This window comes from Cavia porcellus, unplaced genomic scaffold (genome assembly GCF_034190915.1).
Source record: "Cavia porcellus strain 051 isolate PalLab524CR breed Dunkin Hartley unplaced genomic scaffold, mCavPor4.1 scaffold_14, whole genome shotgun sequence".
Taxonomy (NCBI): domain Eukaryota; kingdom Metazoa; phylum Chordata; class Mammalia; order Rodentia; family Caviidae; genus Cavia; species Cavia porcellus.
This window is the reverse complement of record NW_026947497.1, coordinates 62596986-62623419: the sequence shown is the minus strand read 5'-3', so window position 1 is coordinate 62623419 and position 26434 is coordinate 62596986. Positions and strand designations below refer to the sequence as shown.

At 50.2% G+C, this 26434-nt stretch overlaps 1 protein-coding gene across 5 annotated transcripts; it reads left to right on the top strand.

The window, feature by feature from the left end:
• The first annotated feature begins 239 nt into the window (after positions 1-239).
• Znf445 (zinc finger protein 445) lies at positions 240-23780 on the top strand. Of its 5 annotated transcripts, none has more exons than XM_023560253.2 (7): positions 240-942; positions 14368-14956; positions 15918-16056; positions 16336-16430; positions 16600-16726; positions 17196-17303; positions 17915-23780. In XM_023560253.2, exons 2-7 carry the CDS (start codon positions 14525-14527, stop codon positions 20047-20049), a joined length of 3036 nt encoding a protein of 1011 aa, XP_023416021.1. In that variant the 5' UTR covers positions 240-942; positions 14368-14524; the 3' UTR covers positions 20050-23780. The 5 variants fall into 5 exon arrangements, with proteins under 5 accessions (XP_023416021.1, XP_023416019.1, XP_013015760.1 ...); XM_023560251.2 differs by having other exon boundaries at positions 243-942; positions 14397-14956; positions 17193-17303; XM_013160306.3 differs by having other exon boundaries at positions 243-942; positions 17193-17303.
• Positions 23781-26434: the final 2654 nt, after the last annotated feature.

Here is a 26434-nt window from a genome sequence, read left to right as displayed (position 1 = left end):
TCGTGTTGTTGCAGAATGTTAGAGATAGGAGAGACCAAGGGGGAAAGAACAGAATTTGCTACTTAGGTGCAGCCTGCGGCGAAAGGAAGGAGGGGGCGGAAACCTGTGGGCTGGGGCGAAACAAACGGGTCTGTACAGCTGGGACAGTTCTGTAACTTTGTACCTCCTGTTCGGGTAAAAGCCGGATGTTAGGGGAACAGGAGGCCGTGACGAGTTACTAATTTCCTAACAGAACAAAGAACGACAGCCAACAGCCATAGGGGTGTACGCGGTAATGTGCTTCGGTTAGGAAAACGCTTGTCTTTGTTTTTTTTGGTAGGCGGAATCGAACTCAAGGTCTCATGCTTGCGCAGGCGCAGTGCTGTTGAGCTCCAGTCCGGGCCCTGGAGTCCGGCTTTACAGTCCGACCACAGTACTGTACCGCTTGCTTCTGCGCGCGCCGCAGGCCTCAGTGCCCCACAACCGCGGCCACCCCAGCGCCTCCGCACGCCCGGGGAACGTGGCCGGCCCCAGGCTTAAGTGAACTGGAGGATGAGCTGGAGTCGGAGGACGAGAGCGCTGTCCCCGGCCCTGACAGAGCAGGGCCGGCCCCGGCAGAACCAGTCATCCGCAGACCCTGCTGAGTTCTTGCTGACGGAGCCTGGCCTCCTGCAACTTGCAGAGCCCAGCCCAGGACAGCCGAGACGCTGGTCCTCCCGGGTCCTAGAGCGGCCGCGCAGGACCCTGGGGGCGGCGCGCGTGCAGGCCCGGCAGCTGAGAGGCGGCGGGTGTTGGGCCGCTGAGGGGACGTGGTGGCGGCCGGATCCAAGAGGAGCCGAAATGCCAGCCTTCCCAGGTCCTAGAGCGACCGCGCGGTGCCCTGACGGCGACGCGCGTGCGCGACCTGGGGCGGAGGAGTGAGGAGAGCGGCGGCGGCATGAGGCGGTGTCGGTTGAACAGCCGGTAGGGGTAGCGGGGACGGCGCCGGGCTAGGGGGCGGTCCCCGGCACGCCGGTGGCTGCCTCGGGGAGGCAGGTCTCGGGGGGTTCTCCGCGCCCGAGGAGCCCCAGTGCGTGGGCGGCAGGGCAAGGGCCGCTGCGCGGTCTCGGCCTCCGCGCGCGTGTGTGCAGGAGCTTCGGACCTGCGATCCCGCTGCTCCGCTGCTGCTCAGCACGCAGAGTTTTACTATTGCGGTGGGACGATATCGGGTAAGACCCAGCGTTTGCCGTACAGTACCTGCAGACGAACCTTCCTAGCCACCGAGAAATGACTGAGCCGGGGCGTTGCTTTAGCAGACTCAGATTGACCGGGGACACAGGAAACACGGCGCTACTTCGGAAACGTGGAGGGAACCCAGCTTTATTAGTTGGCTGGCCCAGTGGGTCTGTGCACTCTAAATTCTGGGCCCTGAGTAGTGCAGAAGGGGAAGGCTTGTAGTCTGGTTTAAATAGGGTTGGGCTGGGGTCTAGCGAAGTGGAATTTCATGCAAGCAGAAGTTTTACAGGTGCTTTGTCTTGAGATTAGGGGATTTGAGAGACAAGTTAATTGGAACATTTTGTGATTATATATATTGTGGTTACAAGACCAGCATAGACCATTTCGTGTTGAGAGGGGTTGTGGGGTCCTGCACCGTGAGGCAGGAAGTCGAAACTGGTAAAAACGGGTAAGGAAGCTTAAGGTTCTTGTTAGAGTAAACTGAGACGGGGTTGGGTCTACCAAAGTCAGGGGAAGTTGAACATTAAGCAAAGTTTATTCCAGCGTGGGTGCAGGCGGGCTAAGGGTAATTAGACCTTTGGCTCTGAGGGACTGGTTGGGGAAGGTCTTGTAGGAGTAGGGATACCTCCTACAAGTACTTGGATAGGGGAGGAGTGGGAGATTTTTAGTCTGGGCCTGGGGAACTGGGATTCTTGGTGACATCCATGCCTTGCAGGTTGATCTACTTTGCCAAGCACCAGCTCCCAACAGTAGTCTCTTGTGTCTGTCTCAGTGGTTCTGCTCAGGGATTTTTTTTTTTCCCCTCTGTCCTGGCGGAAGTTCTGACTTTCTTTGCTACCATTAGGTGCATTCGTGCTACTGCTCTTTAAAAACCGGCAGAGTGCATTTCTTTTTTCTAAAATAGCTGTGGGGAGTTCAAACCCAGGGCTTCGTGCATATTAAGTGCTCAGCCACTGAGCTGTGTCCTGAACCCCGTTTGTTCGTGTTTTGGTTTAAATTGCTGCTGGTGTTTCCCTCACTCAGGCAGGTCTACCAATCCCTGGGCCTTGTCCATGCGAGCACAGCTTACGAGGTTTACCTCACTCACTGGGTCAGTGCAATAGAGACAGGCCACAGGCAGGCCGGCTTCCCAGTAGTGTGCGAGCGACACCAACTCACTTGATCCCACTTCCTTTTGTTTTTCCCACACTTCCTTCTTTTTGGGGTGCTACATCCTCCATGTGTGTATTCGTTGAGTGCACTTCCTTTGCTTTTACTTTAGGACTGCACATGTGTCTAACCAGCATGCGTCAGTTTTTAATCAGATGCATGAACTTTGGTGCACACCTGTAATCCTAGCCCTCTGGCGGCTGAAGGAGGATCACTTCAAGTTGGAGGGCCAGCCTGGGCTACGTTGTGGGCTCAAGGTTGGCCTGAACTTCAGAGCAGGACCCTGTCTCAACCAAAATAAATAAATAAATGAACAAAATTATGATTAACCAGTAAGACTGCAAGTATACTCACTCAGGTAATATCGATCCAATGGTAGCAAGAGGGTGTGGGTGATGTCATTACCCTGGGTCAGTGATCTGTAGTCAGCCTTGTTTTTAGTCTGAGCAGTCTTAGTCTTAGTATTTCAGACAGAGCAATTACAGAACTCTGTAATCTCACCGGAATAGCAAGCTCTTGGAAATGTGGTGTAGCCTGAGGCCTGTTACTTCTTACCAGCCAGGTGGTTTAGTGTGGAATCCCTGCAGAACATCAACAGACAACAGTTACACAGTTTTACAGAGAAAACTTGAGGTAAATAGCCAGATAGCATGATAATCATGATATCTTTGAAACATTTAAATGTCTAGTTTATGATAAATTAGCCATTTTAGTCGGACATCTACATCTGATCACATGCTATTAAATGACACAAACTCATCTAATTTGTCACCCTTTAATAGGATGTCATCTAAGGAGAACATAGTGGCCCGTAAGTGTACCTGAGAAGTTTGCAACATCTAGCCTCTAATTTTAGTGTGTGACTTTGGCCAGACTTGCGCCTGGGCTCTTAAATGTGGTGATACAACATATGCATAAGCTTTAAAAATCTCATCGGACTGGTGGTCATGCATTGGTTTGACATCTGCCTCTTATCACAAGTAACTGGAGCACAAGAGAAAGGTAGATGTATGAGTCTTGAAAAAGGTTATCACCATAAACAATACTGGTTTTGTCTTACAAGACCTGCACCTGGAAGGCATGGATATACTTGGTGCACTGCGCAATTAATAGTAATGAATGTCATAGCCAAGTGTAAACCTGTGTCTTTTAGTTTCACATCGGGGCATCTTTTAAAAAGAAAACCTTATATGCCCACAAAAACTTAACCTTTTGATGATAATAAACATAGTACAATAATATGCTTATCAATGTTTATTGAGGTGTGTCTTCCATAAGGCTGTGGAAATCATTGGGATCTCGTTAGTGAAAAAAAGACTGGAAGAAAATATTTCCAGGCAGCTGCTGCTTTGTTTAACCAAGGGGATACCTGTCCAGCAGTTTCCTTGGGCCTAAGGGATCCCCATTGTTTTAACAGAATTTTGACATCCTCTGAGAACCAGATCATAACTGCATTCTGTCTTGGCATTCAGAGGTAAACCACTGGGGGTTAGATCTCTACTAGTGCTTAGGAAAATATTCTAAGGGAGTGCCAGGGTAGCACCTGCCTGGTAAGCACAAGTTCATGAGTTGGATCCCGGGTACCAAACAAATACATTCCAGGGGAGTAACACATTACTTTTGACCAATGAAATGTTTTTGAGTTATTGTACACAGACAATAGTATGTATTGTATTTGTTTAAAAAGTTTTTTTTTTATTTAAAGAAAGACAAAACAAAATAGAAAACAGGCAGAAATAGTACATACTTTCAAAGAAAAGAAATAAGCAGTAATAAATCACTAGTTGATGTATACATATTGTCCCCCCACAAATAGTTGTTCAAGATACACAACTGGAACATATAAATGGGAATTCAACCAGGGAGACTGTGAACAGTTCTTTTCAACTATCCAACAAAAACTAAGTACTATGGCTATCAATCCTATACACTTAGACATGTACGCATTTATCCATATCTTCATTTATGAGACCTAACACAAACTTAATAGGTTAAAATCCTTCTGAACAAAGATTAATAATATTGCTGGATTTCACATAACAACACTCCAGAATCAGCACTGGGTACTGCAGTGCCCCTTCCTTTTCTTCAAAGTATTTGTTCATTTAATCATGTGTCATCAGATCAGTTCTCACAAACTTTATAGGTTTTACGTAAGCATGTATTTCTATCCTTTCTATATTAGAGGGAGAAACAGAACAAAGCAGGACAGAACTAAACTTTTTCCTATAGACATATAAATCTGCTGTATAAGGAGTTCTACCATGGTCACTGTGCTGTTGTTGTCATCAACAGAATTGGCTATATCATCCGATAAAGTATGATTGAACATATCAATACATAACAGGATTAGCAGAAATACAACTTTCTAGATAGTATAGAGCTGCAAAAACAGCTAGTAATCAAATCAGAATGGATATCGTAGTGAATCATTGTCATTTTCAGTATAGTTGTTTATATTCCTCAACTTGATACCATCAACCTTAAGTTTTGAATAAAATCTGTCAATAAGCAGCAATCAAGTCAGATTTTAACTAAGATCAGTCATGATACAACAGTATAAGTCATACAGGGATCCTGATTGAGTTAATAGGAAATAAAGATGACCACTGTGCTATGTCCTGATATCTTTGTGACAGCTGTCTGTGCCCCTCAGATCCAGTGCTTGTATACAAACTAGGCCGGAACAAGTTCCAACCAAGTAGAGTGGTACGAGTAATAGGGATTTTAATTCCTGATACACTATTAGCTATATTTTCTGCTTTTTTTTTTTTGAAGACTATTCCTCCCCTTTACTCCCCCAGAATGAACTATGTATTTTTGGGTCTCCCCAACACTCATGGTTTTGTATTGTGGGAGGCAACCTGCTATTTACCTAAGTTTCTGAATTTTCTCACTCCTGGGCTGGATATCTAGTTATATTTCTTCATTTATTAAAGCCTGTCTGTTCAACCTATCCATAAATACTGGTCTAGTTAGCCCTATTACTCTCTGGTTCCCTATCACATCAAGTTCCGTTTTCTCATGTGATTTTGGTCCATATAACCTTCAGGCTAATTATATTTCCTATAAAGAGCCTCTCGGTGTACCCTATCTCTTGATTTACTCTGCCTGCAATTCTCTTTTTCCCTTATGTTAGTGTATCTAGGCCATCTATATTAGAAATTATATCCAACCTTTTTTTCATTTCTGTTGACCTCTTTTTTCTGTCATTAGTTGTCAGTTTGTCTTCTTCATTTCGCTTTCTGCTCCATTCATTGTGGCCTCTCTGCCACTGTTTCTGGAATCTTGGTACTTTTCTCTTTTAGAATGTCCTGCAGTATTCTCTGTAGAATTGAATTGGTGGTTGCAAATTCCCCCAGTTTCTCTTTATCTTGGAATCACCTTGTTTCTCCATTAATTTCTAGGGACAGTTGTGCAGGATATATCAATCTTGGCTGGAAGTTATTGTCTTTCAAAGCTTGGATTATTTTACCCCACACTCTTCATGATTTGATGGTTTGTGCCAAGAAGTCTGCTATAATTCTGATGGGTGTTCCCTTGTAAGTGATCCGTTTCTTGTCTCTGATAGCTTTTAATATCCTGTTCTTACATTGCATTTCTGGAATTTTGATTATTATATGTCTGGGTGTAGTTCTGTTTGGATTGTAGGTGGCTGGAATTCTGTATGCCTCAGACATCTGAGCTTCTTTATCTTTTCCTATGTTTGGGAAGTTCTCCTTGATTATTTCTGTGAATAGCCTTTGTAGTTCCTTTGTTTGTGTACCTGCTTCTTCCTTTACATTCTTAATTCTTAAGTTATAGATCCTCTTATCATCATCTAGCCTTTGTATTGTTCCTGCTTGTTTCCTTGTATTTTTTAAGAAGTTTTTCATTTCATGTTCCCACATTACAAACCTATCTCCAGTTCAGATAATCTATCCTTAGTTTCTTTCAAGCTGTTATGCCAGCTTTCAATAGAGTTTTTAGTTTCCTGGTAATCTCTTTGAACCTGCTTCACGTATTCTATGTTTTCTCTATTTTCTCCATCAAATAATTTTCCTCTTTTTTTTGTTCTTCCATTCTACCATCTGTTTTTTTCTTGGGTGGTGCTTAGCATTTCTTTAACTATTCTACTTATATCTTGCTTTACTTGGTTAAATACCTCACTTTTGAACTTGTCTATGAGGTCCCTAAGATATTGCTTTATGTCTGTTGGTGGCATACCTGATATTGCATGTTTTCTGTCCTCATTCGCCTTTGCATTTACCTTTCCTGGATCAGTGTTCTCAGGATTAGGGAGTGAGGACCCTTTCTTGTTGCCTCCTCATATTTTTGTTCCTTCTTCGTCAGTTTCAGTTTGTCTGAAGTGCGCTGACTATGTGGTCCCACCCACTGTAGTGTACTAGGAGGTACAGACTTGGCAGCCTATGCTGGGTCCACCCCTCCAGGTCAACCTACTGAAGGCATCACTGCATTAGGTTGCACTACCAAGCACAGGAACTTGGTTTGGGCTAGCCTATTGAGCCTCAGTCCGTGGTGTCACCCAGGTCAAGCGCTCCCCACCAATCCCGCTTGAGAGGGGAGTATGTGACTGAAGTCACTGCAGCACCCTGTTCCGGCCAGTCTGTCTGGTCTCAGAATGTCCTCTGTTGGAGCTTCTTTGACTATGGGAGGGTCCCAGTTCCTCTCACCCACCGCAGGTCATTGCAGGTTCCTTTCACCCACTGCAGGTCGATGCAGGTTCCTCTCAGCCACTGCAGATCGATGCAGGGCTCCCCACCAGCTCCGCTCCCAATTCGTTTCGCTGATTCCTGCTCTCAGAGCGTTCGCGTCTCTGGTGAGTTGTAACCAGCAGGCTGTCCCAGCTGTGCCAGTTCAGGCGTGGCAGCGACAGGGTATTCAAGCAATGGGTTTTTAAGGTGTTCCAATCTTAGCACTGGAATTGCATTTCCAATTGGTTTGTCTGAGCTTTAGTTCGTTCCTGGGTCGGCAGGGTATATATCCCTCTGCTTAGGACTCCCTACACCGCACCATTCCTGGATTCTAAGCTGGCTATCTCAGAGAGCCACTGTAGCTGCAGTTGTCTATCCATCATCTTTTCAGTATTGGTTTAAAAAGTCTTGACATCATATTGATCAGTTAGCAACGTGAGTGGAAGTGTGACCTTAACTCTAATGACATCTGTAGCTAACTTATATGACAAATATTTGCTGTAAAAGACTATAAAAAATTAGTAAAAAAAAAAACAGCTATAAGTATATAACTGGTCACAAATCAAACAGACAGGCTAAGTTTGTAACTACAAGTAGACTAGTAAAAAAATTTTGTAGGTTAATTAACAGAGATCTCTCGTACTAAGACTCAGAAAGAATAAAAACCCTTTACATGTATGAAAGCAAAGACAGATTTTTCCCTTTTATGTTTTGAGACAAGGTCTCACTATGCAGTTCAGGCTGGGCTTGAGCTCACTTTGTAGCCCAGGCTGGTCTCGAACTCACATGATCCTCCTACTCAGCCTCTCTAGTGCTGAGATTACAGGCGTGAGCCACACTATACCTGGCCCAAAGACAGGGCCTAGGCTGATGTTTTATCTGGTTCGAATATCCTGCTGTACAGGCTTCTCGTGTTGTTTTAATAGCTATAGTTGTCGGATAGTCATAGCTGATAGCCAGAACTGCTACTTTAATAACATGTAACTGTTTCCTCTAAAGGGACAAACTGTTAAAGGTAGTTTAATACCTATTTCCATTTAAAACTGAATTAAACTCATAAGGTTCCCTAGAAGTGTTTTGTTCTATCAGTGAACTTAATCTGTGCTGTAAAAATGAGTCTGCCCTGTGTATAGGAACCAGTCAGCATCACTCCTGAGAGGAGAAGAGTTTATCTCCAGTTCTGCGTAAGGATTAAGAGGTAGATAAATTTGGACTAAAACTTTTACATTTGTTCTTTGAGAGTTTCAGGATTAGATCTAGACCAGTTTTTGAATATGGCCCAGGGATAAGCGAAGGTCAGTTTCACTTAGGAAGGGTCCTAGGGAGGGAGGGGACACTCACCATTCGGCAGACTTCGTCCTGAAGTTCAGCAGCCACAGAGGAGAAACTGCCTTGGATTAAACTCCACTGTAAAGGGTGTTGTTCCTCAGAGGCAGGGCAGGAGAAGGGCGGAAGACCCCCAGCCACCTCAGGAGGGGAAAGACTCTGATCAGGAGCTTTCCCGGGGGATCTCCAATCCTCAGTAAGACTTGCCTGCAGAAACAGAAGCATGCTTGACTCCCGCTGGGTTGCCAAACATAAGATTAAGCTGATAAAGGAAGAGAGAGGGGAGATGACAGTCTTTCAGTTGTGTGGTTTAGGGCTTACTTTCTAATAAATGACTCTGAATCAGTAGTTGTAAAATCTCAGCCTGCAAAAGAGATCTGTCACTTATAAGGACAGGCAACAGTCCAGAAGAAACCCTGGCCCTAGGTCAGAGAGGTCTCGGAGACATTTTAGGTTTTTCTGTCTTGTCCGTTAGGTAACTTCCTTCAGTAGCAATGCTGGCAAGGCTCTGTGCAAGCCCACTCTGAAAATACACATCCCTGAGCATCTGTAGTACTCCTGAGAGCTCACAGAGCATGGTCTGTACCTGGTGGCCCTGTTAAAAGTCAGTGCTTGATTTACGGGTAATGTTACAGAGGCAGGGGGATTGCTGCGAATTTGAGCCCAGCCTGGATCACAGGGTCCTCAAAAAAAAGTTATATCTCTAATCTAGTTTGTAGGTCTGAAGAGTAAAGACCTCAGGGTACCTATCAGGATCATGTGAAGACTCCTAGGTCTTGTCTGATCTGTTGTAGGTTACTGAGCAAAAAAGGAGACATGAATGTGGGTGGTTCCAAATTGCCCACTTACTTCTTGTGAGAGATAGTATCCTTGGGCTTGAACAGAATCAACTAAGAATGGATGTAGCCTAAGGGAGGCTTGACTTAGTTCCTGTTCCTTACAATTCTGGTTGTGAAATGCCAGTCTTTACTTCCCTGTGTATTCTGTCTTGGCACTAGAAAGTAAGCGGTTGAGGGTTGAACCTGGTGCTTAAGAATACATTCCAAGGGAGTAAGAGATTTTTACATGGAGCTCCCCAGCAAAAAAAAAAAAAAAAAATGCAAAATGAAACAAAAAGGATTGGGTGTCCCCTTTAATTTTTGTTTGATTCCTCTATGCTTGTGGTGTCTCTTGAGTAGATTCTACTCTAGGCAGGTGGGTACCATCGGGAAAGAGACCAGAAGACAAATTCATCTAGCCTGCCCTCCCTCACACTGGTGTGTCATTTCATCTTCCCAAGGACCTTGTGTACTTAACTCCAATGGTGGTTTTTGTAAGCCCAAGTTACAGTGGATCTTGGCTGTCACAGTCATGGGAAGGGAGCATTGTGGAGCACTACACCATTGCTTTTTAGTCCTTTGAAGAGGGTAGTGACCAAAGAGTGCCTGGGAAGTAGTTGGAGTGCAGAGGAGATACCTCTAGAAATAGGTAAAATGCGGTGTGGAGAAAAGCCCCACCCTGGTGTCTGGGGCATAGAACTTCCTAAGACATTCCTGTTATCTCCTTAATCACCTATGCAACCTTGTTTTTTTTGCAAGACAAGGCTACATTTTTAAAATTTTTAATTTTTTTTGTATCAGGAATCAAACTCAGGGCCTCATGCTTGCAGCCCTGCTGTGAGGCTGAATCCCTGCCCAGAATTCTGTTGGTTGTAATACTAGGATGTCTCTCAGTTTCACAGTGTTGTTTTCTTGTACTTTAATTGAAAGTGAAGCTAATTAATGTCTTATTCTTGACCTTAAAGTTACTTCTCGCCCCTTTTGTTATCTGTACTTAGAGGGGAAGATAGGCCACTTAGCACTAGCTGCAGTGTTCCTCTTGGACTTCCACCTGCTGATTAACCCTGCAGCTGTCCTGGTTCCCTCTTTCCTTCCCCAGGGCCTGTTTGAAGGTTCTGGGAGGAAGGGCTGTGCCCTTTTCACTTGATTTATTTACTCAGTCAGTTTATCAGCCTTTGCTTGTGGGTATTTATTCTTTGGACTAAAATGCAGTGCTGTGTCTTTTGTTGCTTAAGCTACTTTGGTGGAGCCATTAGGAGCTCTGGAACGGGGCTCCTGGGTCCTTTTGACGTTCTTCCATCTTTTTTTTTTTTTAGTCGTTTGCTTTTTTTTTGGCTAATTTTCTGCTACTGTAAAACACTCATCTTTGCTTGCCCCAGCTTGGTATGAACCACTTCTCCAAGGAGGCCTGGGTTTTTCATTGGGAGTGTAGTTTTGGGGGCTTTAGATGTGAGCTTGTTATTTTTTAGTTGATAAATTAATGGAAATGTTATGTTAAAGTTTTAAGTGTGTCCCAAAAGCAATCCTTAGCAGTTAATATTGTTACCAGTTTATGAGGGATACCCCACGTATATCACACTGGTATCCACAAGAATAAGAGACCACAAGAGAAAACCACAAGAATAAGAGACTAGTGGAGCTTTCAGAAGAAAAGCAGAGAAACAGAACTACCTGTCCCACGACGTGCAGAATACTTAAGAGCAAAATGTCTTGAAAGCTGTCTGCTTCTTGCCTGGGAAGTCCTGTGCTGTTCCCAGAGCTGCCTCTTTGTGAGGATGGGTGGGGGTGTCCCTGCTCTGGGACAGGAGCCCCGAGTACCAGGCTGGGTATTCACAGCGGCCGCTTGAACACAGCTGTTTGACAAACGAAGGTTTTCCTCTGTGCTCAACTGGCAGGGGCTTGGGAGGAAGCCTGCAGTTTCCACTGCTGGCTGGCTGGGGCTCAGCTGCTTGGCTCTGGCTGGTGCTTGGTTGCTTGCCTGGTGAAGCCTGCGAGGCTTCTGTCCTGTGAGGCTGAGGCCCTGAAGAGGTGGTGCTCATCCACGGGTCCTGTGGAGAGGGGTGTCACTGTGGGGGTGACAGTGTGTCCAGGTCTAGAGCTGCAGTTGCCCTGCGCCTGAGGGACCCTGGTGCTTGGCTGGTACAGGATGCTCTGGGCAGGATTGTCATACTGAGCTCAGGTTTGCTTGGGTCTGAGGGAGAGCAGAGCTGAGCGATCTCTGCGGTCACCCTGGAGCCTGGGTGAGAGGGACCTGCCCCTTGCCCCCACCATGTGTCCCATGATGGTCGTGATAACATGGTGCTTTGGCTGTGGAAGTTCCTGTCCCCTCTGCCTTACAGCACCCAGGGTGATTCCCAGCCCTGGTCCTACATGCTCTGCTCCAAATAGATGGTTTCTGCCTTCCTTTAATCAGAGTCAGTGTTCGGTGTGGACACCCCCCCCCCCAGCTCCTTGTGTGTTGTTCCTGCTGGTCACCTGACGTTTATTCCCAGAGGGAGCCAGAGCTGTGCTGCTTTCCTGGAAGGTTTCTGGAAGGGGCCTCTGTGCTGCAGTGGCCTGAACTCTGGAGCATGCTGGGCCAGGTTGCATCAAGGGCTCTTATGGTACACCTCAGTCACGCTTTTCCTTCTGGTGTCTTCTTTTAAATTTGAATTTTTTTTTTTGTCTTTTTGAGACAGGGTCTCTCTATGCAGTTCAGGCTGGCCTAGGCTGGTTTCCAACTCCCGGTGATCCTCCTGCCCCAGCCTCCTAAGTGCTGGGATTCCAGGCATGAGCCATCACACCCAGCTGAATTTTGTTTTTTTGAAACAGGGTCTTTGACATTGCCAGGAAAGCCTCAGCTTCTTGAGTATGATCCTCCTGTCTCAACCTCCTACATAGTTGGGACTCCAGGCATGCACCAATGCATGTGGCATGTCTTTATTGTCTTAAAAAAATCCTTTTCTCCCACAATTCTTACTCTCTCTCTCTTTTGTTTTTGGCACCAGGTATGGCACTCATGACCTTGTGCTTGCCAGGCAGACGCTTATGCCGCTTAGCTAAATCCCCGGCCCTCTTTCTCTTTCTATTCTTTGCCATTTTGTTTTAACTAGAATTATTTATGTGTGTGATTGTATTGTCTTTTTACTTGCCTTGCCAGTTGTCTCAGCAGCGCACTGAACGTTGTATTTGCTCCCACTGACATGTATTGATGTTGAGGAAAGAAACTCCCACCCTTCTAGACGTGTGGTGGGAGTCCGCATGCTCTAACATCAAAGAATGAATTTTAGGAACAGTGGAGGTTAAGAGCAGAATATATTTATTGAGTGAAAGAACGCTTTTGTCTGGGAGAGAGAGAAGGGGTCCCGAGTGGGTTACCCAAGACTCTGTCTGTCTGGAGACTTATAGCGCAAAACCATGCAGTGAGCTGGGTCCAAGATGGTGGGGGGAGAGAGATATGAGAAATCTCAAGGTGGATGGGCAGGAGGTGGGACAGAACTGTGGTCAACCAATGAGATTAATTGTTCAGGTAAAATTTGCCAAACCTGGGACCAAGGGGGAAGCCAGTCACATAGCAAGCAGGCATTCTTAGAGAGTGGTGACTCCTGGCTTCCTCAAGGTGACCCTATTTAGAATATCCATCCCTGATGCTTACACTGAGGGTGTGGCTGCAGTTGTTCTGCCCTTTGTCTTGAGGCCTAGCCCTCTGCAGAGGCAGAGGTGCATCTGGGCTGCTGTGCTGGCGCGCTGGCTCCTTCCAGGGCCCAGCCTGTCTTAGTGCCTGTGCTTCTGACTCACTGCCTGAAACAGGGCCACGTTAATCAGCTGTGCGCTGCTTGAACAGCACAGCTGTGTATCCAGCTCCCGAGGAAGATGTTCTTTTGGCTCGCAGGTTAGGAGGTCACAGTGCTCTTCTGTGGCCCATTGTTTGTGGGCCCATGGTGAGGTAGTGCATGGTGGCAGAGAGCAGGCAAAGCAGCTGCTACACTCATAGCGGGCGGCCGGGAAGAGACAGAGGACAAGGCTGCCACCCTGGACCTCACTTGCACTGGGCCCACACAGGCTCAGTGACATAGGGGAATAAAACTCCCAACCTACTATGTCTGTGAGTTCGTGTCCTCTAAAACCAGAGTGAATTTTAGGGACAATGGTGAAGACTAGAGTATATTTATTGATTGAAGGAAAGTTCTGTCTGAAGAGAGATAGAAGAAAACCCGAGCGGGTTGCCCAAGACTGTCTTTTCCAGGGACTTTTATAGAGTAAAGCCATGGTTCTCTGTGGGACATAACTATAGTTAGCCAATAAGATCAATAGTTTATGTAAAATGGTTTATGGCAAGTCAGGTAGGAAGTGGGCATTCTTAGAATCAGTGACTCTTCCATAGGGATTGGAATGGTGAGTCCTGGCTTCTCAAAGTGATCCAGATGTAATCCCTAAGGAATATACTTAAGGGTGTGGTTGCATTTGTTTTGCTTTCTGTCTTGAGATCAGCAAGAGGTGTGTGTGTCCTCCAAGGTCATCAGATACCTGGTCCTCTGTGCCTGCTTCCTCCAGGACCCAGCTCTGTCTGCTGCCTATGATATTGCGTACTGGTTCAGCTGCCTGCAACATCAGGACCAGGCCTGACACACACATCCCATTTGAGCCACCCCAGTGTCCAAACCGCAACCTGAAGCTCTCCCGGCTGGCTCCTTTTTCCTGGCTGTTTTTTTGTTTGTTCTGTTTTTTGAAACAAGGTCTCTGCTGTATAATTCAGGCTGGCCTTGAACTCAGGGCATCCTGCCTCAACCTCCCAAGTGCTGGGGTTATAGGCGTGCGCCACCACATCCCACTATAGCCTAATCTTTATGCCTGCTAAAAACCTTTATGAAATTTTTTCCAGTCTTAGGGATCAAGTTCTGGATCTTAGGGGTTCTAGGGTGTTGCTATACTGCTGAGCCACACCTCCAGCCCCGCAAGGACTCTGAATTGCTGCTGGGAACTGTAGGAATCCGGAGATCAAGCCAAGGGTTGGGAACCCTGCTGCCTCAGGGCTTCCGGTACACAAATGTGGCCTGTGGTTGGCCAACGCTTCTAGGACTATCTCATTAGCAGTTCCTGAATTTAACCCTGTGCAGTGATTTCTTAGCTGGGGGCACGTGCCCCACCCCCTACACAGAGCCTAACAGCACCGCGTGTGATGGGTGTTGTGTTTTTCTCCTGAACAGGGATGTTGGTGACTTTGGTCTCTTGGCAGTGATGTTTGATGTCCCAGCAAATGGCATTGTTCATCGCTGTGCTGATGAGAGTTCCTGAGGCCCTGGCAATGCTCTGGCAACAGTGCAGACCTCGTGTGCACACAGCTGGGTAGACTGAGCAGCAGGAATGCCCCCAGGCCGGTGGCACTCGGTGCCTGCAGTGCAGGCGCAGGCCCCCACGGAGCGAGGGCGCCTCCTGGCGGTGAAGAAGGAGGAGGAAGAGGACAGAGGCTATGCCACTGCACAGACTGCCAGGCCACAGACCCTCAACCGTCCTGGCCAGGAGCTGTTCCGCCAACTCTTCCGGCAGCTTCGCTATCATGAGTCCCCCAGTGCCCTGGAGACACTGAGCCGTCTCCGGGAGCTCTGCCGCTGGTGGCTGCGGCCGGACGTTCTCTCCAAGGCCCAGATCCTGGAGCTGCTGGTGCTGGAGCAGTTCCTGAGCATCCTGCCGGGGGAACTGCGGACCTGGGTGCAGCTCCACCAGCCGGAGAGTGGTGAGGAGGCCGTGGCTGTGCTGGAGGAGCTACAGCGGGATCTGGATGGCTTGCCACAGACGGTGAGTGTGTGCAGGCATGGTCTCCATCGGGTCTTGCTGTGTGGGTAGGGTGAGGGGTCGCCTCCCCTTCCTTGTGTGAGGGCAGCAGAGCCATGGGCAACAGGGCCCTGGGCATGGAGCTCTGCACACCTTCCCTAAGGAGGCTCTGCTGCGGCGCAGGTCAGCAGGAGTTTGTAAGGTACCAGCCTAACTGCAGTGTGAGGGGTCCCTGTCCCAGTGCCTGCTGGCAGAGGGGCACTTGGGCAGGACAGAGCTTTAGGACAGAGCATAGGAAAGCAGGCTGTGTGCTGTGCTGAAGTTCTATGTGTGCAGCGGCGTGGACCCAGGTGCAGGGGGGCACCTGGGCTAGGGAACTGGGAGACTTAGGGGCAGACTCCATTCTGCAGCCTCTGCCTTTGGCCATGCTGCTATGCTGTCTGGAATCTTGGGTTACAGAGAAGAAGTGCTCAGAGTGTGAGAATTTGTCCAGGGAGTGTTTGAGTGCCTAGCCCTTGCCCAGCCCTGGCCCTGGTGCGGGGAGTGGGGGGGGAGGGGGCAGAGCAGATGGCCTGGGCCTGGGCTTCCCTAGCTGACCCACAGGATTGCACCACCCGGACGTGTTGTCTCCTTCCATTGTGCAGTTGACTGCTGCAAGGTCACTTTGCAGTTAGTGCCTTGGGCTGTGTTTGGCAGTGGCTGCTGCAGGCCTGGATTCCCCTGTCTCTTCTCAGGAACTAAGTTCTTTCCACTAGGTTCTGGGCCCGGAGAGGGATGAGGTGATGGGGGAGGGTCACTGGCATCCTGAGGCTGACTTTGTGCGGTTACTGAACTGCCAGCTTTTGCTCAGCTGGGAAGGGCCTCTGAGCACCACTGTGCCGGCTGCTGTCCACACTGCCGGGCAGGGCCTCTGCTGTGCAGCCTGGGGCTCCTCCTCAAGCCCTGTTTCTGGTCTCACAGGCTCCTCTCGCATTTGCTTTCCTAGGACCCAGGCCTCAACCTGCACCCAGAGGTACGCTGGATGGGCACTGCAGCCCTGCAGTCCTCACAGACCTGGGTGCCGCCCCTCGGCAGCAGCCCTGCCCCGGGACAGCAGCTGGAGCCTCTCCACGCAGTAGGAGCAGGTGACTTCCTGGCTGGGCCACCGGGTACTCACTGGCCTGCTGCCACCTCTGCTTCTCCCGAGTGCTATCAGTGTCCTTCCCCTGTAGATCAGTGTCCTTCCATAGCCTTGTGTGACTTGTGTCTGGCTGACTCCTCCATCCACGGCTCCCCATGCCTTGGCCCCCAGGAGACATGAGGACCTGGCCCTGGGGGGTTCACAGTGAAGTCCCTGGGGAGGAGTGGGCTTCTTGGTGGCGTGTCCAGCCAGGCAACTCTCTCATGGCTCACTTCCCTTTCAGCTCCTCCTGCCGCCCTGGCCCCTTCCCTGTCCCTGAGTGAGGTGACCCCAGAGGACCCTGCTGCAGCCACTCAGTCCCTGACACCGGAGCCGCAGGTAAGTTTGGGGCTTACATCCCTGCCGAGGGCTGGGCTCCTGTGCTGGGCATCTTGGAGCCTGCACCTCCCGTGAGCCCAGAGCTTCCCTGTCCAAAGTCCTTTGTGTCTGCTGGATCCCTCCACTTGCAGCAGGCTGGGAGTGGGGACCAGTGCCAGTGTTTCTGTAGGAGGCAATAACTTTCAAGGATGTGGAGGTGACCTTCTCCCAGGACGAGTGGGGCTGCCTGGACTCAGCCCAGAGGAACCTCTACAGGGACGTGATGCTGGAGAACTACGGAAACTCGGTGTCCCTGGGTGAGCGGCCAACATCCCTACGCTGCCAGCACCCAGCTTCGCCCTGGGGTTTATCGTGCACGAGAGGGGCTTGCCCTCAGTGTGGATCCTGGCTATGTAGCAGGTCACCTCATCTGTCACCACACTGTTCTCTACTAAACCATGATGGTGATCGTGCCTGCCCCACTGGGTTCCCGTAAAGATTAAAGATGTGTCAAGTTCTAGTCATCGGAAAAAAATGTCAGCATCCCAAAAGCATGGTACAACCTGACTGGCCAAGTAGTTCTGGCACCCACTTCTGGGGTCCTCCAACCCTGTGTGACTTTTCTCGGCCCCTTTTCCTGGTCTGCTCAGGGTTGGCATAAATGACCCTAGGCTTGTATCTTACCTCCCTCCATTTGCCTTCCTGGCCTGCCCCTACCAGGACTCTTGGCAGAGGATCCTGTGTGACTGGTCTGCTTATCGTCCCTTCTCTCCTCTCCTGCAGCAGGGTCCTTCTCCAAACCCGCCCTGATCTCTTGGTTGGAGACCAGAGGCCCCTGGCAGATGAGTGTCCAGACAGCTCGGCCTAAGAGGCTTTTGCGTTCAGCCCCTCTGGGTAAGTTCCCAGAAGCAGGCCAGGCCCTGCCTCTCATGCACTCCAGCGATCAGTGGGTCTGCTCTGTCGTGGCTCACGGCAGGAAGACCTTTAACCTTCCTCAGGGTGCTGGCCCTGGGCCGGGATAGTTGTTTGTCTGGCCCTGTCCTGTCCTTGGTGACCCTCGTGCCGAAGGCTTGGCTGTCCTCTTCTCAGCTTATGGACTGTCCTTTCCCACACTGCGCCCACACTTTCCTTTTCTCTGACATCTTCTGTAGCAGGCTTGAGTTCTAGTCCTTTGTTCAGATGCCCCTTGGAGCCCTGCCTCTTGGCACCATTCAACCACGCCTGTGCCTGGATCAGGCTCCCTTCCCTTGCAAGTTACCACTGTCCTCCCAGCCCTTTCCCCTTTGCTGCTGGTTGCCTTCTGCTCTTCCCTAGCTGCTGTGCCCATCTTGTGTCCTCCTCCCTTCCTTGTGTCCGGTTTTGCCTTGCTCTCAACTGTTTTGAAGAGGCATTGGCAGTCTTCCAGAACCTTGCTACTTGGATGCCCCGCATTTTATGGTCACATTTGCCCTCTCCAGTTCCGGGTGTGGGAAGAGTACATTGTCTTGTGTTTTAATTTTTGTCAGGAGCTGAACTCCAGATGAAGACAGACAAAGTTATCTTAAAGCAAGAACCTGTGGAGGCTGCAGAAGGCTGTGCTGTGTTGTCCAGGTGCCAAGCAACAGGTGTCCCTGAGGGAGAGGGACTCAGAGAACCTTTGAAGCTGCAGAGCTTGCTGATGAAGCACTGTGTAATATTTAAGAAGGAAGGATCTGATTTCAGTCCCAGGGTAGAGAAAGAATCTGAAGTGTCAGGAGGGAGTGACACTCTGGACCTAAAACACGTGGCGTATTTGAGAGTTTCCAGGAAAAAGCGACCCCTGAAACACAGCTGTAGCAGATACCTGCGGAAGCGTTCACACCATCATGATTGTAAAAAACACGGAAAGGGGCTCAGATGCACACCAGGCGGCTTTGGCCTCCACCTGAGGATTCACACTGGGCTGGCGGGGAGCATGAAGGACACCTGTGGGAAAAGCTTCAGCCTTGGTACTGCTCACCAGCATGAGCAGGGGCTACATGTCGTGCGGCCGTCATACCGGTGCCGGGACTGTGGGAGGACCTTCAAACGGAGCTCCCACCTTGAGTGCCACCAGAGAATTCACAGCCAGGAGAAGCCGTTCAAGTGCAGGGTGTGTGAGAAAGCCTTCAAGTGGAGCTCCAACTGCATTCGGCATGAGAAGATCCACAGTGGGGTGAAGCCGTACAAGTGCAGTGTGTGTGAAAAGGCATTCCAACGTCTGTCAGCCTACCGTCTGCACCAGGAGACCCATGCCAAGCAGAAGGTGGAGCCGAGCCTGTGTGAAGATGACCTTCACTACAGCACTGAGCTGGACTCTTCTCCGAGAGACCGGAGAGGGGAGAAGCCTTTTGACTGCAGCCAGTGTAGGAAGTCCTTCCACTGCAAGTCCTATGTTCTGGAGCACCAGAGGATCCACACGCAGGAGAAGCCTTACAAATGCGCCCGCTGCAGGAAGAGCTTCCGGTGGAGGTCCAACTTCACCCGTCACGTGCGGCTGCACCAGGAGCAGGAGTTCGGCGCAGCAGACCCTTGCCAGGACAGCGTTTCTGAGAAGGACTTCTGTCAGCTGCAGGGACCCCCGGAGGCAGAGAACACTTTCAAGTGTCAGCAGTGCGAGAAAACTTTTACTCAAAAGAGAACCCTGGCTGAGCATCAGAGAGTCCACATGGGCCAGACTTCGTTCCAGTGTGGTGAGTGTGGGAAAGGCTTCACCTACAGGTCAGCCTTCATCGTGCACAAGAAGAAGCATGCCACGAAGAGAAAGCCAGATTTCAGGCCACCTCACAGTCCTGATGGCCCACTCCAGGCCCCGCAGAGCAGTCACGCCCCCGAGGAGCCCCATAAGTGCAGCCAGTGCGGCAAGGCCTTCCGCAACCACTCCTTCCTCCTCGTCCACCAGAGGATTCACACACGCGAGAAGCCATACAAGTGCAGGGAGTGCGGGAAGACCTTCCGGTGGAGTTCTAACCTCTACCGGCACCAGCGGCGGCACTCGGCGCACCGGCAGTGCGAACTCCCACCGCAGGGCCTGTGCCCCAGGGGCCTGGCTGACCAGAAGCCTTTCTGGTGCCAGGAGTGTGGGAAAAGCTTCACCCGGAAGAGGAGCCTCTTAGACCATGCAGGGATCCACAGTGGGGAGAAGCGCTATAAGTGCAGTGTGTGCGGCAAGTCCTACGACAGGAATTACCGCCTGGTCAACCATCAGAAAATCCACGCCTCCGAGAGAGCTTTTGAATACCAGTGGGCAGGGAGGGAGCTCCTGGGGAGACATACACTCCCCGGGCACCCCAGGAGGCACCCCTGGCTGATGCAGACTGAGTGTGTCGCCTCTGGGCTGTCCGCCCTCCAACACCCAGGGCCCGGTGCACAGGAGTTAGAGCCGGCAGCTACGGAGCCCCCAGAGGACAGGGAGGAGCCCCAGGAGCAGTGCTCCATACTCCCTGGCCTCCAGAAGGGGTCCCCTGGGCGGAAGTGCCACCGGTGCGGCACCTGTGGGAAGGTGTTCAGCAAGGGCTCGCTGCTTGCCAGCCACCGGCGCTTCCACACTCGGGAGCGGCCCTTCCAGTGCCGGGTGTGCGGGAAGACCTTCCGGTGGTCCTCCAACTTGGCCCGGCACATGAAGAACCATGCTGGGGAGTAGCCTGGCCTGGCCCCCTAATGGGCAGCCCTGGGCAGTCGCTGCATGGGGAACGGCACGAGGGCCCAGCCCTTTCTGTACCTGAGCTGGTGACTGGGCTCCTGAGGATCTCAGCTCAGGGAGTCCCCAACCTGCCTGTTGGGAAGTGGGGTACCAGGGAGTAGCAGCAGCGCATTCTCCGCCTAGGAGCAGCCTCGCTGACAGCCTGGGTCTCCCCAGCGTGGTGTCTGATGTCGGCTGAGGACAGGAGCCTGGCCTCTTGGGATCAGCAGCTTCTCAGGTCAGGTCTGGCCTGTGATGGTGCCTGTGGCTGTCACCCAGATCAGTGTGTCTGGAGTCCCCAGCAGTTCCCAAGGCAGCCTGATTGCTGGCTGCTTGCTGAAGGTGATGGGACCCCCAAGGGAGAGGAGGCCAGAGTGGGAGGTCTGTCTGCAGGGTTCCCTGCTGACCTGGGCTGCAGGAAAGTCCTGAGGCTCAGAGGTCCCTGCTCAGTGCTTGGGGCCGGTGCCCAGGAATGGGACTTTGCGCTGGGGTCCCCAACTTTCCTTTAGGCTTCTAAGAGTGTGAGCCAAAGTGCCGTGCCTGGGTCTGTGTCTGTTGTGCCCAGCTGGTGTCAGGCTTGCACCCCAGCAGTGCCATGCTCTGCCCTTGATGGCCCGCCTGCCTGTGTTGCAAAGACAGGATCACCACAGTGGTGCAAGCACAGCTGAAGCACTGTAATCCTGTTTCTGAATTGCTGAAGTCTTGGGGTGGGGGTGCCCCCAGAGGAAGAAGTGAGACTAGCCCAGGCTGTGGCCCGCTCGCTGGGGACTGCTGTGAGATCTCCGGGCGGCTTCAGGGGGTGTGTCTGGGTGTTCTGGTGGGCTTGCAGGCCTGCCACCACCCTCCTGCCTGTCCACGGTGGAGTCACATGCTGGCACTGAGTGCAGCTGAGTTCACTATAGAGAATGTTTTCCCGTCCTCATCTTGGTCCAGGAAGTTTATGTTTGTAATCCCAAGGAGAGGTTATTGCAGTTTAGTGAGTTAATTCCAATCTACCACTTCCAGTGCAACCCACAATGAGAAGAAAGACACTGAGGCTTATACAGCTATGGGGAGCTGAGCGGTCCTATGTCCAGCAGAGATAGTGTTCACCAGGACAGAAGCCACACCCAGAGCCCAGCCTGGGTTTTATTCCCCATGAAGGGAGTGGCTTGGGGATGAGTGACAGTGAGAGTTCTCATATAGGTGACTGTCATGAGCTGGACTAGGTAGGAGGGTGAGATCACCTCTGTGATACACAGAGGGCAAGCAGTGCAGAAGGAGCAATCCGCATAGCACAGCTGAGGCGGTAGCTGATTATCTGGGGTCGGTGCTTCAGCTCTGATGGGCAGTCCTGTTTGCCCTGGGAGGTCACAGCCTCATTCCTGAGGCTCAGTTCCAGCTGACAGTGTGGAGCATGGCTCTCCATCCTGTACTAGCACAAACATGGATTTGAAGAGTCACTGGATGGGGTAACAATGACCTTGCTTCAGAGAGGACACATCAGCTCCTCAGCCAGCCCAGTTTACATGACTTAGAGCTGATTGAAGAGACAAGGAAATAGCCTGGCCAGCTTTGTACATGGAAGCTGGGCCAAGTTTAACCAAGATATGGACGGCTACTCTTCTTTTCAAGGAAGGTCGTCTGGGTAGTTCCCCACACCCTCTTCTGGCCAGGTCACAGAGGAGCCATGGAGCCATCAGTCCTGGGCTTCTTGGGCCTTTGCCAAGCCAGCGGCCTCAAGAGTTGCCGAGGCCTATGGTGGTTTCTCCTTGCATGCAGTTGTAGCTGGCCAGCCTGGCCAGCTCCTGGTGCAGAGGGTGGAGTTCGCTGAGGCTTGTGGGGGGTGGCATGGTCATGGCCTGGAGCCCTCACAGAGGTGCTGCTCACCATCAGCGGCCTTTTCCTGTGCCGGGTTCATTCCCTAGCTCCTCAGCTGCCCGGCTCAAGACATTCTAATCCTAACAGGTGTTTATACTGCTGTTTTTATAGAGATCTTATTTTTATACATTCCAGTCAGATTTTAAGATCACAAAGAATGATGTCCAATAGGAGCTGGGGATTTAGCTCAGCGGCATAAGTGCTTGCCTTGCAAGCAGGCAGTCATGAGTTCGATCCCTGGTACTGATGAAAAAAAAAAAAATAATGACATCCAAAACAATAGGTGGTTTATACTGAAAATCACAAAGACTGATGTCCAAACCAGTAGGTGGTTTATACTGAAAAAAAGAGGTGCTCCTCCATTAGGATTGTACTGATGTCTGTCCAGTAAATGTTCCAGGAGCAGTACTACTACAGAAACATGAATCCAAGGCTGCCAAGGCTGACCTTGGGCACAAGCACTGACCATTTTGGTGTAAGTGGTGTTGGCATGGACTTCATCCCCCAGGTGCTTGCCTCCCCTCTGGCCAGCCTGCCTCGAGGTCTCTGCCCTGCACAGCTACATCCTTGGGTCTGCTCCCCAGCCTCTCCTTGGCTCGCATTCTGCCCCTTTGATTATGTCTGAGTTTCTAGGTGCGGCATGGCAGGCACCCTTCCCAGGTGGAGGAGATTCTGTGTGAATTTGTCTCTCTCAAGGACATGAGAAATGAATTATTTCAGCCACATTAGAGTTGAATGTTTCCCAGGGCCCCCTGAACGAAATGTACACTGGAAGGCACCACTTGTGTCCCTGCCAGTAGGACACCTGGGATTGTCTAGAGCTGTAGGACTCACATCGACACTGCATATCTCTGCCATCAGGTCGCATCTGGTGACTTCCCTGGCCTGGAGCATGTGCAGGCTGCTTCCGGCCTGGCCTGCCTGCCTTCCTGTCCTTGGAGAACCGAGGTGGGGGTGAAGAGTCAGATGCACCATGCTGTCCCAGTACACAGTGGGGGTTACCTGTGCAGCATGGCCTGAGCCACCCCTGCTGCAGGTTGCCAACCAGGCTGAGGTGTTTGTTGATGGGAAAGCAGGAGAGATGCACAATGGTTTGGAGAGTCACACATGTGTCAGTGTGTCCATGAAAACCAGATGGTGATGGCAGAGTGTGTAGAACAGCTGGAATTCACACCGCGATGGGATGGCGGTTGTGACAGCTGCAGTCCCAAACTCTTGGTGGGGGGGGGGGCAGGCCTGCTCTGCCACTGTGTGTGCTGCCCCATGCGGGCAGTGAACTCCATGTGGGGCAGAAAGAAGCAGGATTGGGAGAAGCATGCATGCCGCCAGTAGAACAGGTAGGTGGTAGGCTTGGCTTTTAGTGCTCCAGAGAGTGTGTTACAGCTCTCGATAAAGAAAGCAGTAGAAGCTGGCTAGGTGGCTCCCGAGGGAAAGTGCATGTGTTTCTGGGTGCCCCTCTGCTGCTGCTGACTACTTCACTGTGAATGGGGAACGGCCCTCGACTCGGAGGGTGGTTGGGGTAGCTAATGAAATTGTGCATGTAGGGTGGGTAGGATAGTGTCTGGGATGTAAATGTTCTTGATACTTAGGGCACAGTGTTACTGTTTGCACAGCATATTTTCTGTGGATTCACACGAGCTGAGACTGGTTGTGGGTTGAGTTGCCATTCTGCTGCCCAGGGTGGGAGAGGCGGGGCAGTCACGGAGGGCTCCTGGGGGCTCTGCTTGTTTTCTTGTTCTCTTTGTGGCTTTCACCACAATCCTAAGGCTTAACATGTTAAAGTGGGTTTTTTTTTTTTAACTCGTTCAAAATATATCAAAATAAACACTTTAGGAGGGGTCTGGTGTCTTAATAAAAGCTCATCTCTACCATTTATGAGTGACACAGAACAAGCTACTCGATCCTTAAAGTGTTAGTGTCCTTGCTCGCCCAAGGCATTATGGGAAGGACAGGTGAGCGACCCTGGTGGTGTGCAAGAGCACAGTGGTCCATGTGCCACCATATGTGATGGTGGTGCAGTGTTTAAGAAGAAGACAAAGGCCAGGGTGTCTCAGAGGCAGGAGCTCCTGGAGTGGCCAGCGCCCTGGTCACACTCCTCTGTCCCATGTCTGGGTAAGCTGGTTGGGAACAGCAGAGGGGAGGCCTCATCCGTGACCACAGTAACCAGTGGCACTCTCTCTGTTGCAGCTGTTCCCTAGCAGCAGAGGGTTCTTTTGCTCAGTTTAGGTAGAAGTCATGGATAGGTTAAAAGCAGCTCCCCCAGTGTGAGAGCCTCTGGCACTGAGCCCAGTGACGCTCAGTGCCTGGCTGTGGAAGCTGGAGTCAGCAGCTCCCGCAAGCCCTCAGGTGCTTTCAGCAGGTCTGCTTTGCTGTTACTTCCTCTTCTGTTTCTGCTGTTGGCTGAGCTCAGTGTTCCCAGCTTCTTGTGCAACACAGACCCTGTGTGCTGGGTGGAGATCGTGAAGAGGCCAGGTGACCCCGAGGGGCTCCAGCAGGAAGGCAGACCGAGCATGGACTGACCTAGTGAGGTAGGGAGGCTTGTTTGGTGTAGACTGCCAGCATCATAGCCCACATGAGGGGGGGTGGTTCGTAGATAGGGCTTCCCAAAGACTGGGCCGGGCAGCACGAAGCTGGGTGCACCCTAGGAGCCTCTTGGAGTGCGTGACGCAATGTGGCTCTGAGGGGAAGCCGACTGGCTCGGTGCCTGCCTTGCTGGTGTATAGGAAGCTTCACTTTACAAAGCCTCCATTTCTTGGCCAGTGCGGTTCCCCCAGACTCAGCCCCTGCGCCAGCTTTGGGAGCTGCGTCTGACCTCATCTTCTAGGAGCAAACTAGGAAATAGGAAGAGGAGCGGCCAGGATCAGCATGGCCCTGGTGGACACAAGCCCACGGGGGGCCTCTGCTAAAGCCCTCAGCACCTGAGCCTAGAGGAGGCACTGTAGGGCCCGTGGCGCTGCAGTTCTGCAGAGCGGTACCAGCTGTTTTAACTGGTTCCCATCACTGTGATGGACTGCAGGAATGAAGATAACAGTTGTCTTAGTTACTTTTCACTCTCGTTGAGACAAAATACCCAACACCCAACATGAAAGAAGGAAAGGTTTATTTCTTACAACTTTGGAGATTTCAGTCCATACTCTGTTCTCTCCAAGGCAGGTTGGCATGGTTGGGCTGCAGTTTATGGCCACTGCAAATAGCAAGGTGCGAACTGGAAAGAGAGAAACACTTTCTTGCCATTACATCACATCCTGGTGGTACCTCTGGGCACATGTAGCCCTCATACCACCAATCCAAGCACCAGACAATGAACCAATGACATGCATAATTGCATGAGGCTGGAGGCCACTCATGAGGTAAGATCTTCCAATAGACTCAAAACCCAGAAACCAGCTACACCTGGGAGATGCCTCGGAGAAGTGATCATCACCTAAGTGTCACCAGTAAAGCAACCCACTATAGGCCACTTACAAGCATCACCCCAGGAATTAAACTAGAAAAGAAAAGAGAAGGCAAATTAAGATGCAACGCCAGACATCCAGTTCACCAAAGGCAAACCTGGGGGCAATCAGGTGGGACAATCTGAAAGCCCCCACCAAGCCTCTCTGAAATGGAAACAAAGCAATTGAATGAGGATGTGGAAAAAATGAGGTCAGAAATACTCTCAGATAACTAGAGATTACCAAAATACACGTCATGCTTAGCGATGGAGCAGACACAGACAAAAAATAGAAGATGTTAAGCAAATTATGGAAGCACAGCATAGGAAACAAATGGAATCCTTAAGGCAGATTCAAGCAGATACACAGGTGAATAAGACTCCATTGGAAGTATTTGAAACAGATTAGTCCACTGTGAGGACAGGATCACAGATAGTGAAGACAGGTTTGCAGTTAGCGACCAGGAAAAGAAAGATTTTTCAAAACTAGCAACGGGCCATGAGAAATCAATCCAGCAGCTGCTAGATGAGAAGAATAAAAATTTGAGTCAATGAACAAGCAGGATACACCATAAATGACATTGAAAACATGTTCACAGACATTGTAACAGAAAACTTTCCTGGTAGAGAGGAATTAGACATCCAGATACGTAAGGCATATAGAACCCTAATTAGCAATGATCAAAAAATTTACATCCAGATATCAAAATTTCAGAAATCTAACACGAGTAGAATCTCAAAAGCTGTTAGGTATAAGAATCAAATCAGCTATATAGGAAAGCCCATCAGAATCACAGCTGACTTCTCAGCACAAACTCAAGGAGAGCTTGGAGTGAAGTGCTCCAAATTCTAAAGGAAAACTACTTTCATACCCCATAAAACTGTATTTCAAAATTGATGAAGAAATAAGACATGACAAAGAACTTCAGGAAATTTATAATCACCAAACCAGCACTTGAAAATGTTCTGAAGGACATTCTAGAAAGAGATAAGAACTACAGCACCAAGAACCCCAACAGAAGGAATCCACCAGGAAAGGCAAACAATTAGAGG

Excerpts from the sequence above, each read along its gene's own strand:
- Znf445 (XM_023560251.2), top strand. The coding sequence starts at position 14,525 with ATGCCCCCAGGCCGGTGGCACTCGGTGCCTGCAGTGCAGGCGCAGGCC. Across the intron at positions 14,957-15,917 it reads TGGATGGCTTGCCACAGACG|GACCCAGGCCTCAACCTGCA; the intron begins GTGAGTGTGTGC and ends TTGCTTTCCTAG. Across the intron at positions 16,727-17,192 it reads CGGAAACTCGGTGTCCCTGG|CAGGGTCCTTCTCCAAACCC; the intron begins GTGAGCGGCCAA and ends CCTCTCCTGCAG.